This window comes from Oncorhynchus gorbuscha, linkage group LG14 (genome assembly GCF_021184085.1).
Source record: "Oncorhynchus gorbuscha isolate QuinsamMale2020 ecotype Even-year linkage group LG14, OgorEven_v1.0, whole genome shotgun sequence".
NCBI lineage: Eukaryota > Metazoa > Chordata > Actinopteri > Salmoniformes > Salmonidae > Oncorhynchus > Oncorhynchus gorbuscha.
Genome location: NC_060186.1, coordinates 8059669 through 8076404, shown reverse-complemented (window position 1 = coordinate 8076404; position 16736 = coordinate 8059669). Strand labels below are relative to the sequence as shown.

The window sequence follows — 16736 nt, the reverse complement described above, 5'->3', positions numbered from 1 at the left end:
TTTGAAAATCAAGTTTACAAAATGAATGTTGACAGCCTCACAGGAGCCACATCAGATCAGTTCAGAATATGCCCTCATTCACCAATGCCCATATAGGAGATTGGGCCATTGTTGTTTTTCTGCTGGTCACACAGAGCAATCCTTTTGCATGTATGTTTTTGCATTGTTTACCTACCAGCACAAAACAAAAATAAACCATACAACCTTACTGCACAGCATAGACGAGTGGCATAGCGGTCTAAGGCACTGCATCTCAGTGCAAGAGTTACTTCAAACTACAGTTCCTGGTTTGAATCCAGGCTGCATCACATCCGGCCATGATTGGGAGTCCCATAGGGTGTTGCACAATTGGCCCAATTTTGTCCAGGTTCGGCCGCCATTATAAATAATAATTTGTTCTTAACTGACTTGCCTAGTTAAATAAAGGTCAAATGTAAAAAATAAATAAACTGGTTGTGTCCTTACTGTGCCTTTGAGTATCCTTGATAAGGGAGGTGACAAATAAAATTGTGAGAGGAATTTTCCACACGGTTATTGCTCTCTCGGTTCCCTGGGACGTCCCTAACCCCTCCCCCATTGAAGTTGTAATGTAAAATGCTAAGGGGTTAGTTGTAAATCTTTGGATAGGGTTTTAGGGGTAGGGACGCCCCAAGGATCCCTGATAACACGTTCGAGATGTCATGTACTGGATACGAAATATAAAAAAAAAAACTATGTATGTGGCATCATGTATTGTTGAATGTTTTGTAAAAATGTATTTAATCTTTCACAAACGTCACATCCGTAAACAAAGAAGTCCTATGTGAAGCAGAGCCTACCATTCATCGAGAAGGAAAGGGAGGTAATTGTACTGTAAACAATGGACGTGTCATATATCGAAGTGGATATTTTCTTTCAGTGAGCTAAATCCGGGGATAATACCATATATTGAGATGAATTAAACATATATTCGTTATATAATGATTGCTATCTATCCATAAATTGCTGTTTGTATATACGGTTTAGGTTTGTATTAACGTTGCCCAACAAAGTACTCCCCACCGCTACTGAACGGTTTAGCCCAAATCGTACCGCAAGCCAGCTGTGGTCTTGGACCTTTAAAAATACTAAAGTGCCGTCAGCTAACTAGACTCAACCTCCTTTACAAACGACTCTTTTGGTGTATAACCTAGTCTCCCATAGCGGAGACGTGAACAAGGTAAAACATAGCTATATTTCGACGTATATTTTTGTTAGCATTAGCACATGCTAGGTGGGAACATAGCTAGATAGCGAAACCATTTGATCTTATCAACAGTCACCTATGCTATGATGTTGCTAGTTACCAATGTATTGTTTGGGTCATGTTTATCCTTGTTGGTGTGATTGAGTTGGGTGTATGTAATCGTAACGTTTTAGTTACAAACTTGAACCCATTATAATTTGGTGATTTAGCGTTAGCATTCTTGTTTACAAACAAATGAATAACATTGTATATCTTCTAGCTGTTAAGCCATTTAGCTCATTGTCAGATTAATCTAACGTCGTTCGCTTGCTACGCTTGCACGATCGCGCTTGTGACTTCATCCGTAACAATAACAACTATTGCTTGTAGCGACATTTTAATTGGATTGGGTAGCTTCAGTACAATTCTCCCTGTGTAACTAGATGCGAGGATCAACATCCTTTGCAATAAATTAAAACCCTTTCAGCGACATAGTTATTGTCAAGCGTTTATTTTGGCACAGGCAGATCTCTTCTCAGTCTTGTCCAGCGCTCTTGTTTTGGTGCTGCAGGATCACGTGTACTTATCAGTGACGCGTGTGTGGATATATTGTTTTGTGCATGCAGCTTGTACAGTGTACTGCAGTTTAACTGAAAATGCCCTTTGCTGGAACCAGCCTTGTAGGGCTGAACGACGGATAGCCTATAGAATCCGAGAGTGAAAGACTCGTCTCTATCATGCAGGCTCACTTTTTGTGAGCATTCCCATCAAAAGTCAGACGTTTGAATATACTTAATCTGAATGTACAGTACCAGTCAAAAGTTTGGACACACCTCATTCAAGGGTTTTTATTTATTTTTAATAGTGAAGACAAACTATGAATAACACATGGAATCATGTAGTAACCAAAAGTGTTAAACAAATAAAAACATGTTGTAGTTTAGATTATTCAAAGTAGCCACCCTTTGCCTTGATGACAGCTTTGCACACTCTTGGCATTCTCTCAACCAGCTTCACCTGGAATGCTTTTCCAACAGTCTTGAAGGAGTTCCCACATATGCTGAGCACTTGTTGGCTGCTTTTCCTTCACTCTGCGGTCCAACTCATCCCAAACCATCTCAATTGGGTTGAGGTCGGGTGATTGTGTAGACCAAGTCATCTGATGCAGCACTCCATCACTCTCCTTCTTGGTCAAATAGCCCTTACACAGCCTGGAGGGGTGTTGGGTCATTGTCCTGTTGAAAAATAAATGATAGTCCCACTAAGCGCAAACCAGATAGGATGGCCTATTGCTGCAGAATGCTCTGGTAGCCATGCTGGTTAAGTGTGCCTTGAATTCTAAATAAATCACTGACAGTGTCACCAGCAAAGCACCCCCACACCATCACGTCTTCTCCTCCTCTATGCTTCGCGGTGGGAACCACACATGCAGAGATCTGTTCACCTACTCTCGTCTCACAAAGACAGAAGTTGGAACCAAAAATCTCAAATTTGGACTCCTCAGACCAAAGGACAGATTTCCACCAATCTAATATCCATTGCTTGTGTTTCTTGGCCCAAGCAAGTCTCTTCTTATTGGTGTCCTTCAGTAGTGTTTTTTTTTTCTCAGCAATTCCATCAAATCAAATTGTTATTGTCACATACACATGGTTAGCAGATGTTAATGCGAATGTAGCGAAATGCTTGTGCTTCTAGTTTCAACCATGAAGGCCTGATTCACACAGTCTCATCTGAGCAGTTGATGTTGAGATGTGTCTGTTACTTGAACTCTGATGCATTTATTTGGGCTGCAATTTGAGGCTGGTAACTCTAATGAACTTATCCTCTGCAGTAGAGGTAACTCTGGGTCTTCCATTCTTGTGGTGATCCTCACGAGAGCCAGTTTCATCATAGTGTTGGATGGTTTTTGCAACTGCACATTTTCCACTTTGACTGACCTTCATGTCTTAATAGTAATGATGCACTGTCATTTTTTATTTGCTTATTTGAGCTGTTCTATGCCATAAAATGGACTTGGTCTTTTACCAAATAGCCCTATCTTCTGTATACCACCCCTACCTTGTCACAACACAACAGATTGGCTCAAATGCATTAAGAAGGAACTAAATTCCACAAATGAACTTTTAAGAAGGCACACCTGTTAATTTGAAATGCATTCCAAGTGACTACCTCATGAAGCTGTTTGAGAGAATGCCAAGAGTGTGCAAAGCTGTCAAGGCAAAGGGTGCCTACTTTGAAGAATCAATCTATATATATATTTTTTATTGTTTAGCACTTGTTTTGGTTACTTCATTATTCCATATGTGTTATTTCATAGTTGTGATGGTTGGGAGAAGTTGCTCTCGGAAGATGTGTTGGTACCATTCTTTATTCATGGCTGTGTTCTTAGGCAAAATTGTGAGTGATCCCACTCCCTTGGCTGAGAAGCAACCCCACACATGAATGGTCTCAGAATGCTTTACTGTTGGCATGACAGGACTGATGGTAGCGCTTACCTTGTCTTCTCCGGACAAGCTTTTTTTCCGGATGTCCCAAACAATCAGAAAGGGGATTCATCAGAGAAAATGACTTTGCCCCAGTCCTAAGCAGTCCAATCCCTGTACCCTTTGCAGAATATCAGTCTGTCCCTGATGTTTTTTCCTGGAGAGAAGGAGCTTCTTTGCTGCCCTTCTAGACACCAGGCCATCCTCAAAGTCTTCGCCTCACTGTGCGTGCAGATGCACTCACACCTGCCTGCTGCCATTCCTGAGCAAGCTCTGTACTGGTGGTGCCCCGATCCCGCAGCTGAATCAACTTTAGGAGACGGTCCTGGCGCTTGCTGGACTTTCTTGGGCGCCCTGAAGCCTTCTTCACAACAATTGAACCGCTCTCCTTGAAGTTCTTGATGATCCGATAAATGGTTGATTTAGGTGCAAAGAGGGACTTTGCAATTCATCTGATCACTCTTCATAACATTCTGGAGTATATTCAAATTGCCATCATACAAACTGAGGCAGCAGACTTTGAAGATTAATATCTGTGTCATTCTCAAAACTTTTGACCACGGCTGTACTTTACCAATTGTCTGCTGATTTTTGTCCTTATGTACTAGGTGATCTGAAACAAAGCATTTGCAGGGAAGTGTTCTTTGCCCAACTTTTAGTACAATGGTCTGTATATGGTTGTGTATATATGAAGAAAAAAAATACTGCTGCAATTGAGTACCACAGTATGAGTCATAAAACCCAGAAATGGTTCCAATTGTTTTTTCACCATACATTTTTCAATCTGTGATTTTTAGCACAGGAGGTTGGCGGCACCTTAATTTGAGATAACAGGCTCGTGGTAATGGCTGGGAGTGGAATAGTATCAACGACATCAAACATGTTTTCCATGCGTTTGATGCCATTCTATTCGCTCTGTTCCAGCCATTTTATAATGAGCCATCCTCCCCTAAGCAGCCTCCTGTGGATTTTAGAATGATGTCATATAAGGTCTGTGTTTCGTGTAGGCTTACCCTGGCATGACATTTTGATAACCACGCAAATCTCTCTTGGGCAAGGTAACTTTAAAAAAAAAATGTTTCAATGCTAACTATTGATAAAAGTAAATGGACATATTGTGCATCACGTGCAATGCCTGAAACGATTGAAAATACAATTTACAGAAACTACCAACACCGCAAAATGTAGGGTATCCACAGGAAAGGTTGTTTACCTTATCTCCACCACCTACGTCCAAAAGGATCAACAGCATGTACAACTGGTAAAGTAAGTGTAAATATCATTTTATTCAACATCCTGGCTTATAGAGCCTACTGCGTCTTTTTTAGGGCAACTTCGGTCAGACTGCTAATCCATGGCGTAACCATGGTAACGGTCTGTTTAGACAAAGCGATGGGGAATCAACCAATGACAGCGTTGCCATGGAAAGCTATTTTCCCCACAGTTGTTCACTAATATAGTCCGTGCACTGCACACACAAGGGTAGCTATTTTGTCTTCATGTGGCTACGGGACACTTTGTGATTGTAATGTGATCATATCGAACAAACTCTCCTAACTACAGTAATAGACATATCCTAGGCTATTTATAGCCACTGTGCAGTGTCAAGTGGTGGTGAAGTGTCAGTTGCTCTGCAGGGATTGACATTAACGGTTACCGTATTTCCCAGGGCAAGTGACCAGAGCAGCCGTGCAAGTTGGGCCTGCTCTGTGGTTGTCCCAATTGGCATGTGATATTTATTTTTACTGTTAACAACCAAAATGCTAAGAATTTCAGTTGTCTGGTCTTTCTAGTTTCTCTGGTTCTTGTCTAGAGGAAAATAGCTTAAAATGATCATACTTGATCATAATCTTCGGGCATTCAAAATACTCCTGACGATGGGCGATGGGCGAATGCCTTTCAGACCTTCATCTCAATCCCTGCTCTGTAACCCTATGTGAAGTTCCTTTTCCTCCTGGGTCAGGGCTCTACAGTGCAACCATTTTACTCACACATGCGCCCATAAATATGTTACTGGAATTTAAATTTAGGAGCACAAGTGTGCCTAGAAATATATAAAGGATTCTAGCTTTATTACCTTAACTATTTTCCATTGTGCTCTTAAATGTCTTTGTGTGCGCCAACATTTTTCTATTTGGGCGCACACGTTCCTTGGAAGGGAAAAAAATGATAATGATTAAGGTCAGCGTAGATCCTTGTGCTGGGTTGCCTTATCAATGCCTCTGTGTCTAAGCAAGCTAATGGGATGCAGTCATTTTTAAATGCCTTGACTTGCATTTGCTTTAGGAATTCTCTCTGAATCACCTGCCTGTTTATCCTTCATTGGTAGGACAGGGCACATCACTTCAGGTATCACAATAGACATGGGCTGATCTAGCAAGCAAATACAGTGCATTCGGAAAGCATTCAGACCCCTTGACTTTTTCCACATTTTGTTACATTACAGCCTTGTTCTAAAATTGAATAAATAGTTTTTTCCCCTCAATCTACACACAGTACCCCATAATGACAAAGAGAAAACAGTTGATTAAAAAAAAATATTTAAAAAATATTTACGTTAGTATTCAGACACTTTGCTATGAGATTTGAAATTAAGATCCGGTGCATCCTGTTTCCATTGATCATCCTTGAGGTGTTTCTACAACATGATTTTGCTTTGTAGATTGGGGGGGGGGGGGTCCTGAAAGGGTCTGAATGCTTTCTGGATGCACTGTATCAAACAACTTCAGGCGTTCCCTTTCTCTTGTGACCTTTGAGATATGGGTTATGACCTTGCCATGTCTGACAGGAGAATGACGATGAAGGTCACGACTGAGACTACACACAGGCATAGACTCTAAAGTCACAGCCTTCCTCCATAAGAAGGAAGCACCACCTAGCTCTCTGGACTGGAGTTGTTGGGCTATCTGGCAAAGAACACCAACAGGGCAACACACGTCTGATACTGTGTCTTCTGTATTTGGCACGATGGCCTAGTAGTTCGACATAGTGAATTGGAATGTTTTAAGGTCCATTTTAAAACTATTGGCCTAGATTCAAGTAATTTGCCTCAACACGTGTTGTTCTAAAAGGTGTAGGCCAAGTTGTTTACGTGATCTCATTGACGGGACGGCTGGAAGTGTGCCTTTTATGTTGCTTGGAACGATGTACGGTACACGAGAATGATTACCCTGTTCATCTAAGCAGTGAAGTGTAACTGGATCTGTGGACGGTTGGCTGAGAATCTGGCTGTTATCATGTTACCCTGGAGACTCATGCGATCCCATTCATAACACTGTCCCTTTGTTTTTGTTATTGTGGAAGTAGGCTGTACTGGCTGAACTATGGTGATAATATCCCTCTTTTTTTGCAGCACCATCTTTAAAGTCAACTAATGTCTGAATCGTTTTGGAAACTGTGTGTTGATCCTTTTATCTTAACTGGGGCACAAGTGGATGACCCTCCTCCGGTTTCCATGGCCACTCTGGCCTAACAGCTGTTATACTGTCCTGTGTTATACACCCTGCCTCTCCTAGCAACAGGAACACAGGAAAAAAACACACATGGTAATGGTAACACACCAAAACAAAAAGGGACAGTTGAAAGATTGGAGTAGTGTCTTCAGTAAGGTAGTGCAAATGTTTTTATTGGGGGACCTCAGACTTTGGAAAGGGAGGTTAAGTTAGGTTTAACAATCTCATGGCCAGTCCAGTGCCTTTTATAGCTAGATAATGAATGTAAGCTCAAACTCAAGGCTCTTTCTACAACTGCCTGACCCCCACTACACAAGACTTAGAAACCCCTTATTTTTCCATAAGAGAACAACTTGAGAGAGAAACTTGTGGGTACCATCCAGTGCATTCAACCACATGTTACAGTACTCATGTAGGCTTAAATAATGCTGTGCCTGCCTGCAGCGCTAGCCCGCCATGCCTGGGACTGACGAGCGGCCCACCTCCATGTCCACCACTGGCAGCGAGGACGCCAGCAGCGACGCCGAGTCGTCGTCGGACCGCTGTAACAGCATCACGTCTGCCAGCGACTTTGACTGCTCCCGCCAAAGCTTCACCAGTGACTGCTCCAGCAGCAAGCACAGCTCGCCCTCCTGTGAGTAAATCTCCTTCTTCCCTGTCTAGTAGGACTGCTTCTTCACCCTAAAATTGCATTTCCAGAAAGTTTGCACTTGCACACTTCCCACCATTGATTTAAAAGCATCGGATTGGTGTCGTCATCACCTTTGGAGGAGTATAGAGAATCGGAATGCAACACTGTGTGCCCTCTCCCCACTTTGGTTGTGCTTTCAAATGCCAAAATGGCTACTCTCAACACTTAAAAAAAAATTATGCCCCCTATTTACAGCTAGCCCTCCCAAAACTATAACGCTGGATGATGTCATGTCTTCTGCCCGGGACCTGTCCAACCTGACCCTGGCCCACGAGATCATCGTCAACCGTGATTTTCATGTGGAGCAGCCCCACCTACCTCAGAACAGGTACCTACCACTTCAAAATGGACGCCCAGTGAACATGGCCATCACTTGGGCTACACAAATGCCAATTGACAACTGATGATATTCAATTCTCCTTTTCAGTTTGGAGAAGCAAGTCAAAGATATAGTTCACAAGGCGTTCTGGGATAGCCTGGAGTCTGAGCTGAATGATGACCCACCAGAGTATGAGCACGCCATCAAACTGCTGGAGGAGATCAGAGAGGTGAGCTTTGGCCCCTTTCCCCTCTATCAATCTTGATGAATCCATGGTTGGAAAGCTTATCTTTTCAGGAAGATGACCCTGTTGGAAGACTTTGAAAACGTATCATTTCTAACTCCCTGAGCAGTAATCACTGATCTGACACAAGTGGATAAGCAACAGTTATGTAGTGGAATCCATTCTTTCACCTGTCCAATTGTGTTTGTGTTGTGAATGTACACAATAAGGATGTATTTAAAATGGGCTAATAGCTTTTGAAGATTGATATCTTCTAGCTATATATTGTTTCTTTCCTTCATTTTCTAAAACCATTTACTATGAACAGATCCTGCTGTCGTTCCTGAGCCCGGGAGCCAATCGGCTGCGGACACAGATCCTGGAGGTGCTGGACATGGATCTGATTCGCCAGCAGGCGGACAAGGAAGCAGTGGACATACAGGGCCTGGCCTCTTACATCGTCACCATCATGGGCAAGCTGTGCGCCCGGTCCGTGACGACGAGGTCAAGCTCTGCGAGAACCCCGACAACGTTGTATCAATGTTCAAGTACGTTTGGGCAAAGTTTTGTTTCCAACCCTTGTGAATATTTATTTGGATAATTGTAGCCATCCCTATATATGGCCAGCATCCATTTGATCCTTTTAGCTCTCTAAAGCTACCGTGCATTTGGGAAGTGTTCAGACCTCTTGACTTTTTCCACATTTTGTTACTTTACATCCTTATTCTAAAATGGATTAAAAAAAATGTAACCATAGACACACAATACCACAATGACAAAGCAAAAGCAGGTTTCTAGACATTTTTGCAAAATGTGAAAATAAATATATTAAAAAAATACCTTATTTTGCTATGAGAATCAAAAGTGAGCTCCGATGTATTCTGTTTCCATTGATCATCCTTGAGATGTTTCTACAACTTAATTGAAGTCCACCTTTGGTAAATTCAATTGATCCTTTTAAAACTCCAAAGCTAGAAGTACAGATGTTGAGGCATGGGTTTGATGCCGGCAAGTCACTAGGTGTTACTTCTGGAACCATCTGTTTTGAGAATGTTATTACATTGAGCAGGAGATCTTCCGGGTGCTGGACCTGATGAAGATGGACATGGTGAACTTTACCATCCAGAGCCTGCGGCCCGATCTGCAGAGGCAGTCAGTGGAGTATGAGAGGGCCAAGTTCCAGAGCATCGTGGAGAAGACTCCCAGTGAGTCTGCGTTGTTATTAACCTTTGTTTATGAGGCACATTTAATTGGCAATGGACTGGCGTTTGGATCATTTCCCTGTTCCTTTACAAATACATTTGACCGTTGACTGCCTAAAGGTCAGCATAGTATGTATTCATTTTTTAACTTGGTGTGCTCCTGGGACCTAAATTATGAGCCTGTACTGCTTTATGGTATTAGGGGATGTTTGAGTTGTGGGATGTACAGCATGCGAAGCGTGGGTGTGATTTCTCTACATCATTAAATGAAAGATGTTAATCACTATTAAATGCCACACAAATGACTGTCTTAACTTCCTCAGGTGCATTGGACCATACCACTGAGTGGATCAAGTCCTCTCTGGAGGAAGTGCTTTTCTCCATGCCAACTGTGGAGCAGCCCAACGGCCATGGGAAGGCGGGGAAAGCCCTGCCAAGTCCCCTCCTGGTCTTCAATAGTGGATTCATCCGCATCCTCACCTGGGACTACCACAAGAGCCCACTGCCTGAGGTGGGTTGAAATGTGTGTGTGTGTGTGTTAGTAGACAGATGGTTTCAAAATAATTATTTGCTTATTCAAGACATATCATGATTGCCATTGGATTACTTGCCTTTGGTTATTAAGAAAAGGTGACATTCAGTGTGTTTGTCAAGTGGCGAGGGTGTTGCTGAATGTTCACAGGGGAAACGTGTGTGTGTAAATAGAGGTGACGAGGATGTTGACAGGTGTTTGTTTCTGTGTATTATACTTCTTGGTCTAATGAATTTGTGGTGTTTATTTGCATATAGACTATTACCTAGAGGGTTTGTTTGTGTGTCTTAAATGTGTGTGAATTCCATATGAATACAAGTGTCTGAAAGAAGGTGCCATCTCTCTCAACCAACTTACAACCACAAGTCTATTAAATGACCGTTGTCTAAAATCTAGTCTCCATGGGGTGAATCCTAACTTCCACGAATGTCAAATGTTCATTTAGTCATGCATTGATGTCAATGGGAGACTAAGTAAAAATGTTGCTTAAATTGATGATTCGTCCCTATATGTGAAAGCCATTTGAGTCTCTCTCTGTGTCTGTGTGTGTGTATAACACACTCAGACCCTGATGACAGACGAGGTACGTCTGCGGGAGCTCCAGCGGAGGCTCCAGTTGCTAAAGGCCGTGGCCTCCGTGCTGCTCATTGTCTACAGCGCCATCGGAGGGCCCATCTCGGGGCTGCCCGCACTGGCCGAGCGTCTCAAGAGGATGGCCAGCGTGCTCCTGGAGGGCATGCACAGACCGTAGGTTCTGCATAACGCACATAAACATATCAAATCAAATGTATTTATATAGCCCTTCGTACATCAGCTGATATCTCAAAGTGCTGTACAGAAACCCAGCCTAAAACCCCAAACAACAAGCAATGCAGGTGTAGAAGCAACATACATTTCAATGTGAAAATTGAGACTGACTTCCTCCACTCTGCAGGGACTTTAACCTGTCAGAGGCGCTGGGGAACGTCAGTGGTCAGATCTGCTGTGAGCTCAACAAGTCCCTGACTGAGAGGAACTACCCAGCCTTGCCCCCAGAACTCCAGGTCACACTCAAGGGCCAGATCACCAGCATCACCCAGGAAAACAACCCTATCCGCAGTCTTGTGGGTAAGCAAAACAACACCTGAGGGCCTGACATGGCTCACTAACTATTTAATTTGATATATTTAATGCAATGTTCTCAGCCAAGCTACATTGCATTCGGAAAGTATTCAGACCCCTTGACTTTTTCCACATTTTGTTACGTTACAGCCTTACTCTAAAATGTATTAAATATTCAATCTATACACTATACCCTATAATGACAAGACAATTACATTTTTTATTTTGTAAATTTATAACAATAAAAAAAAATGGAAATATCACATTTACATAAGTATTCAGACCCTTTACTCAGTACTCTGTTGAAGCACCTTTGGCAGCGATTACAGCCTTGAGTCTTCTTGGGTATGATGTTACAAGCTTGGAACACCTGTATTTGGGGAGTTTATCCCATTCTTCTCTGCAGATCCTCTCAAGCTCTGTCAGGTTGGATGGGGAGCGTCGCTGCACAGCTATTTTCAGGTCTCTAGCGGGGTTTGTTTGGGTTCAAGTCCGGGCTCTGGCTGGGCCACTCAAGGACATTCAGAGACTTCACCCCAGTCTGAGGTCCTGAACATTCTGGAGCAGGTTTTCAATCAAGGATCTCTAAGGAACTTTTCGCCGTTCATCTTGGTCTTTTCCTGACTAGTCTCAGTCCCTGCTACTGAAAAACATCCCCACAGCATGATGCTGCCACCACCATGCTTCACCGTAGAGATGGTGCCAGGTTTCCTCCTGACGTGACGCTTGGCATTCGGGCCAAAGAGTTCAATCTTGATTTCATCAGACCAGAGAATCTTGTTTCTCATGGTCTGAGAGTCCTTTAGGTGCCAGTTGGCAAATTCCAAGTGGGCTGTTATGTGCCTTTTTACTGAGGAGTGGCTTCCGTCTGGCCACTCTAACATAAAGGCCTGATTGGTGGAGTGCTACAGAAGGTTCTCCCATCTCCACAGAGGAGCTCTGTCGGAGTGACCATCTGGTTCTTGGTCACCTCCCTGACCAAGGCCCTTCTCCCCCGATTGTTCAGTTTGGCTTGGGCAGCCAGCTCTAGGAAGAGTCTTGGTGGTTCCAAACTTCTTCCATTTAAGAATGATGGAGTCCACTGTGTTCTTGAGGAACTTCAATGCTGCAGAAATGTTTTGGTACCCTTCTCCAGATCTGTGCCTCAACACAATCCTGTCTCGGAGCTCTATGGACAATTCCTCCGACGTCATGGCTTGGTTTTTTGCTCTGACATGCACTGTCAACTGTGGGACATTTATATAGACAGGTGTGTGCCTCTCCAAATCAAATCAATTGACTTTACCACAGGTGGACTCCAAGTTATAGAAACATCTCAAGGATGATCAATGGAAACAGGATGCACTTGTGCTCAATTTCAAGTTTCATAGGAAAGGGTCTGAATATTAAAATCAGATATTTCTGTTTTATTTTTAATACATTTGCAAGTTTCTGAACCTGTTTTTTTTTCGCTCAGTCATTATGGAGTATGTGTGTAGATCAATGAGGATTTAATATAAAATGTTATACATTTTTGAATGAGGCTGTAACATAACAAAATGTGGAAGGGGTCTGAATACTTTCCGAATGGACTGTGTATGGAATGCCGAATGGACTGTGTATGGAATGCCGAATGGACTGTGTATGGAATGCCGAATGGACTGTGTATGGAATGCCGAATGGACTGTGTATGGAATGCCGAATGGACTGTGTATGGAATGCCGAATGGACTGTGTATGGAATGCCGAATGGACTGTGTATGGAATGCCGAATGGACTGTGTATGGAATGCCGAATGGACTGTGTATGGAATGCCGAATGGATTGTGTATGGACTGACTTTGCTCCCGTTTATTGAATTGCTTAAATAGCTCACAATTGTCTCATGCCTGTTTTTCTGATCACTCTGTTTGTTCTGTCCCTCTTCTCTGTTCCTTTTCCAGAGGGAAGGGTCCAGCAGTACTTCCGGGTGCTCCTCGCCACGCCCAACTCTCACGTGAATCCGCCCCCGACGCCCGGAGGCCTGGCCCTGATCCAACCGGAGCTCACCTCCTTGGCGGTCACCTTTGTAAGCCTGGTCAACTTCAACAAGCAGGTCTACAGCCCCTTCTACATGATGATCCTCAAGACCCTGCTCTTCAGTAATGCGGCGCCTCCACCGGCAGCCACCGCACCTCAGGACCCCAGCATACAGAACCCTGTGAACTCCAACTAGGACCGCCACCTACCTACCGAGCCAGGAGTAATACAAAGCTGGAGCTGACAACACCTTATTTGAAAAGGGAGAAGAAAGGAATGACTTAGCAGCTACCTAAATCCACCCCCCCAGTGGTCATTCTGATTCCTTGAGGCTGCAATCGCTGCCCTATCCCTAACCCTCCTTCCCTTAGGCTTTAGATTAAGTAGTATCACAGCTACGTTTTGCATAGAACGTCGGGGTATGTGTATTAGAGGTGCGTCAGGAAAATGACAATGAGCAATTGTGGTGCACGTCCAAGCTTTGACTAATCCACCTCCCACTGTCGTGTATTGCGACATCCGCTTTGTGACACCTGACCTGATCTGTTAGATTTTGTGTAGATTCATACCTAAAAACTGACCCTAGTGTTTTGTGTGAGGAATCTTTCCCAATGCCCTTTTGAATTAGATCCGGGTACGTTGTGAATCTGCGCTGGCATGGAAGGGAGTGCTCGACACCCATTCTTCTGTTGTTATTTTGGAGGGTGTCGTCGGAAAAGGGTAGAATGTTCATGAAGTGCTGCTGTTACAAAGAACATTTATACACGTTTCATAGACTTTATGACAAAAGGGAAAGGCCTATATATTTAGAATCATGTCGCCCATTTTTATAACATCACATTTCGTATGCTTTATGCTGTAGGTTAAATAAAGTTGATCTATAACTGTTTGTTACACGTTGACAAATCCAGAACACAAAATGCTATATTATTCATGCCATTAGCTTATTCATTGACGTGCCACCGTTTGAATAGAAATATAAAAAGTTTGTTTTTAACTTATGTCGGCTTGTGATAACTCTCCATTAAACTGGTTAGGGCTCGGGAAATGTCATCTTGAATGAAAACAAGAGAATTGTTTTAATTGTTGCTTTCCAACATGTCGAATACATGTTTAAATCACTTGAGCTAAATTAGTAGACTTAATTAATATTAAACTTTTTAAGGGGGGGAACTGATTAATTGATATGGTTATGGAATCACTAATCCTGATGGATTCTGACCTTTGACCTTTTGGAGATAAATATAACGCATGTTTTATTGTGTTAACATTCGTTGGAAAATGTTTTGTTGTATGTTAGCCCTTGCATAGTATTCAGTCATTTTGTTGGGTTGTTTGAATGTGACTGATTTCTGTTTTGTTATTTGTGTCAGTGCATTTATTAAGTCGCTTGCTTTATATCTTCTAGGTACCAGTATTAGTTGTCCTTCTATACCTATATTTCCCTAAAAGATATCCAAAGGCTGTATATCTCTGGACATTTTATGTAATATCTATCTTTTGGTTTAGAACTCAAGTTATTAGAGGTGCTGAAGATGTTTTGAAATGTCTAAAACTTCCCACAATGGAACTTTTTGACACAGAATAAACATTGAATCTTTTTAGCTTTTAAAATTCACTTGAACAAATACATTTTTATCTTCTCATGTAATGCAGCTATAATACAATAAACTCTCATGCAGTACCTTATTATTTGTCTAGCAGTGACCTGTGTGTGTGTGTGTGTGTGTGTGTGTGTGAAAAATAGTTGTCTACATACAGACCCATCAATCAAAGACAGTTGGTTTTATCTGCAAAGGGCATAGATTGTATGGATTACAATCGGACAAGGAATGTAACTAGAAGGAACATTCCTTGCTGTTAGATTACCGAAGAACTCCAGTGACCTGACAAGTCCTGTACCCTCTCTGCTGCAGTGACTGAGGGCACTGTTTTCAAGCCATCTCTCCTCCATCTTAATGCATACGTTTTCAATTATATGTGAGCTAAATATAAAAAACATTTCCTTAAAGTGTATTTTTGTTTTGTTTTAAAGTTCTAATGTTACTGTCTACAACAACAAAAAAATATGTAGAATTCCATTCATTCCTATCCTATGGAGGACTGCTCCTTCTGGGGAGTGCCAATATGACTGACCTGTGGCTTCAAAGTCACTCGGTGGCCAATTCACATAATGCAGTCCAGGGTTTGTATACATCACTGGTGAGAATTTGCGTTTCTAAGCAACGCGTCCCTCCTGAAACAGGCTATGAGGAAATAACGGTAGCTAAAGGTACAGCAAGTTATGTTTCTTATCTATTAATATGAATCGACAATTATTTAGGTATTCTCCAAATTATGACAAATTCAAGTAGTGTTTTCAATTAATTGTATATCATTTTTAGAGCTCACTTGTCAAACAAAGTTCCAATTTCCATTGCTTGCTGGCTAGCTAATGTTAGCTAGCTAGTTAGTACAGAGCATTGCTGTAAAGATTGCGCATTACCTTTCAAGGGGGGAGCTACCCACTGGGTAAAAACTGGTCGAATAAACGTTGTTTCCACGTCTTTTTATTTAATTTTTATGTGATGCCGTTGAATTAACCTAAATCCAATTACTTGGTTACATGTAATGTTGATTTCACGTTCCATTCACGTTAACGTTAGTTGACAACTCAACCAAATGCAAATCAAAACCAGACGTGGAATTGACGTCTGTGCCCATTGGTTCACAAAGTTACCATAAATGAAAAATGACAGCCTGTGAATGTGAATCATAACAGGCAGCTGGTACAGAAATCAATGTCTTTGTGTGCGCTGTGCATCATGTCGCTACTGAATGTGTATGAACCAAGAGAGGTCTGAACATGGACCCAGGTGACCATGCATGCCCAAAAGTGCCATGTCATATCCTGAAACCAGAGAGTTGCTCATTCAAGCTCTTCAGACGAGTGTATACCAAGGCTTCTTTGCTGTCTATGTCAAACAGTGAGGGGATGAGCAGTGGCAAAATGAAAGTGGTGGGCCGCCTCTCCCGAGCGGCGGAGGCCAAACGACGGATGGCAGATGGCCAGGACATGCTGACCTCCATGACACAGATGGTGGCCTGCACCCAGGACATCCAGCAGAGATACCGCAGCATCCTGGGGCCACTGTCCCTCTTCTTCCAGTCCAACCCTGAGGGAGAGAAGAGGGCAGGTGTGTGGGGATCTAAAGCTGTTGGAGGGAAGACAGCCTGGTGCCTTGTGTGAGGTGCTATTGTTGATCCGTGATTGTATGCAAGAGGCCTTTGAGTTATTTGAATCAACAAAAGGATGTCTAGACAGTTTTACCCACCTAAATTCTAAAGTGTAGGCCTATTCATTTACAGGGCTGACCTGAAAACACACACAGGGTGTCGATCTACACAGTCTATTTTCTCTATTCACATGCCCCACACATCTCTTATGATGCCAAACAAAATATCTTTATTGGTTTTTTTGAATGGAGGTGATACAGGAGAATGAAAGGTATGTACACACGTCCCGGGTGTGTTGTTCCTCCCAGACAGGGTCC

The 16736-nt window shown here is 42.6% G+C and overlaps 1 protein-coding gene across 1 annotated transcript; it reads left to right on the top strand.

Annotated features, from left to right (window-relative positions):
- Positions 1 to 868: 868 nt before the first annotated feature.
- On the top strand, positions 869 to 14906 carry LOC123994364 (T-complex protein 11-like protein 2). The gene is given in 11 exon segments (XM_046296870.1): positions 869 to 1198; positions 7584 to 7773; positions 8026 to 8158; positions 8258 to 8378; positions 8701 to 8854; positions 8857 to 8924; positions 9445 to 9577; positions 9898 to 10085; positions 10672 to 10853; positions 11041 to 11213; positions 13128 to 14906. Coding segments are annotated over 10 exon segments (1602 nt in total). The 5' UTR covers positions 869 to 1198; positions 7584 to 7595; the 3' UTR covers positions 13400 to 14906.
- The last annotated feature ends 1830 nt before the right edge of the window (positions 14907 to 16736 follow it).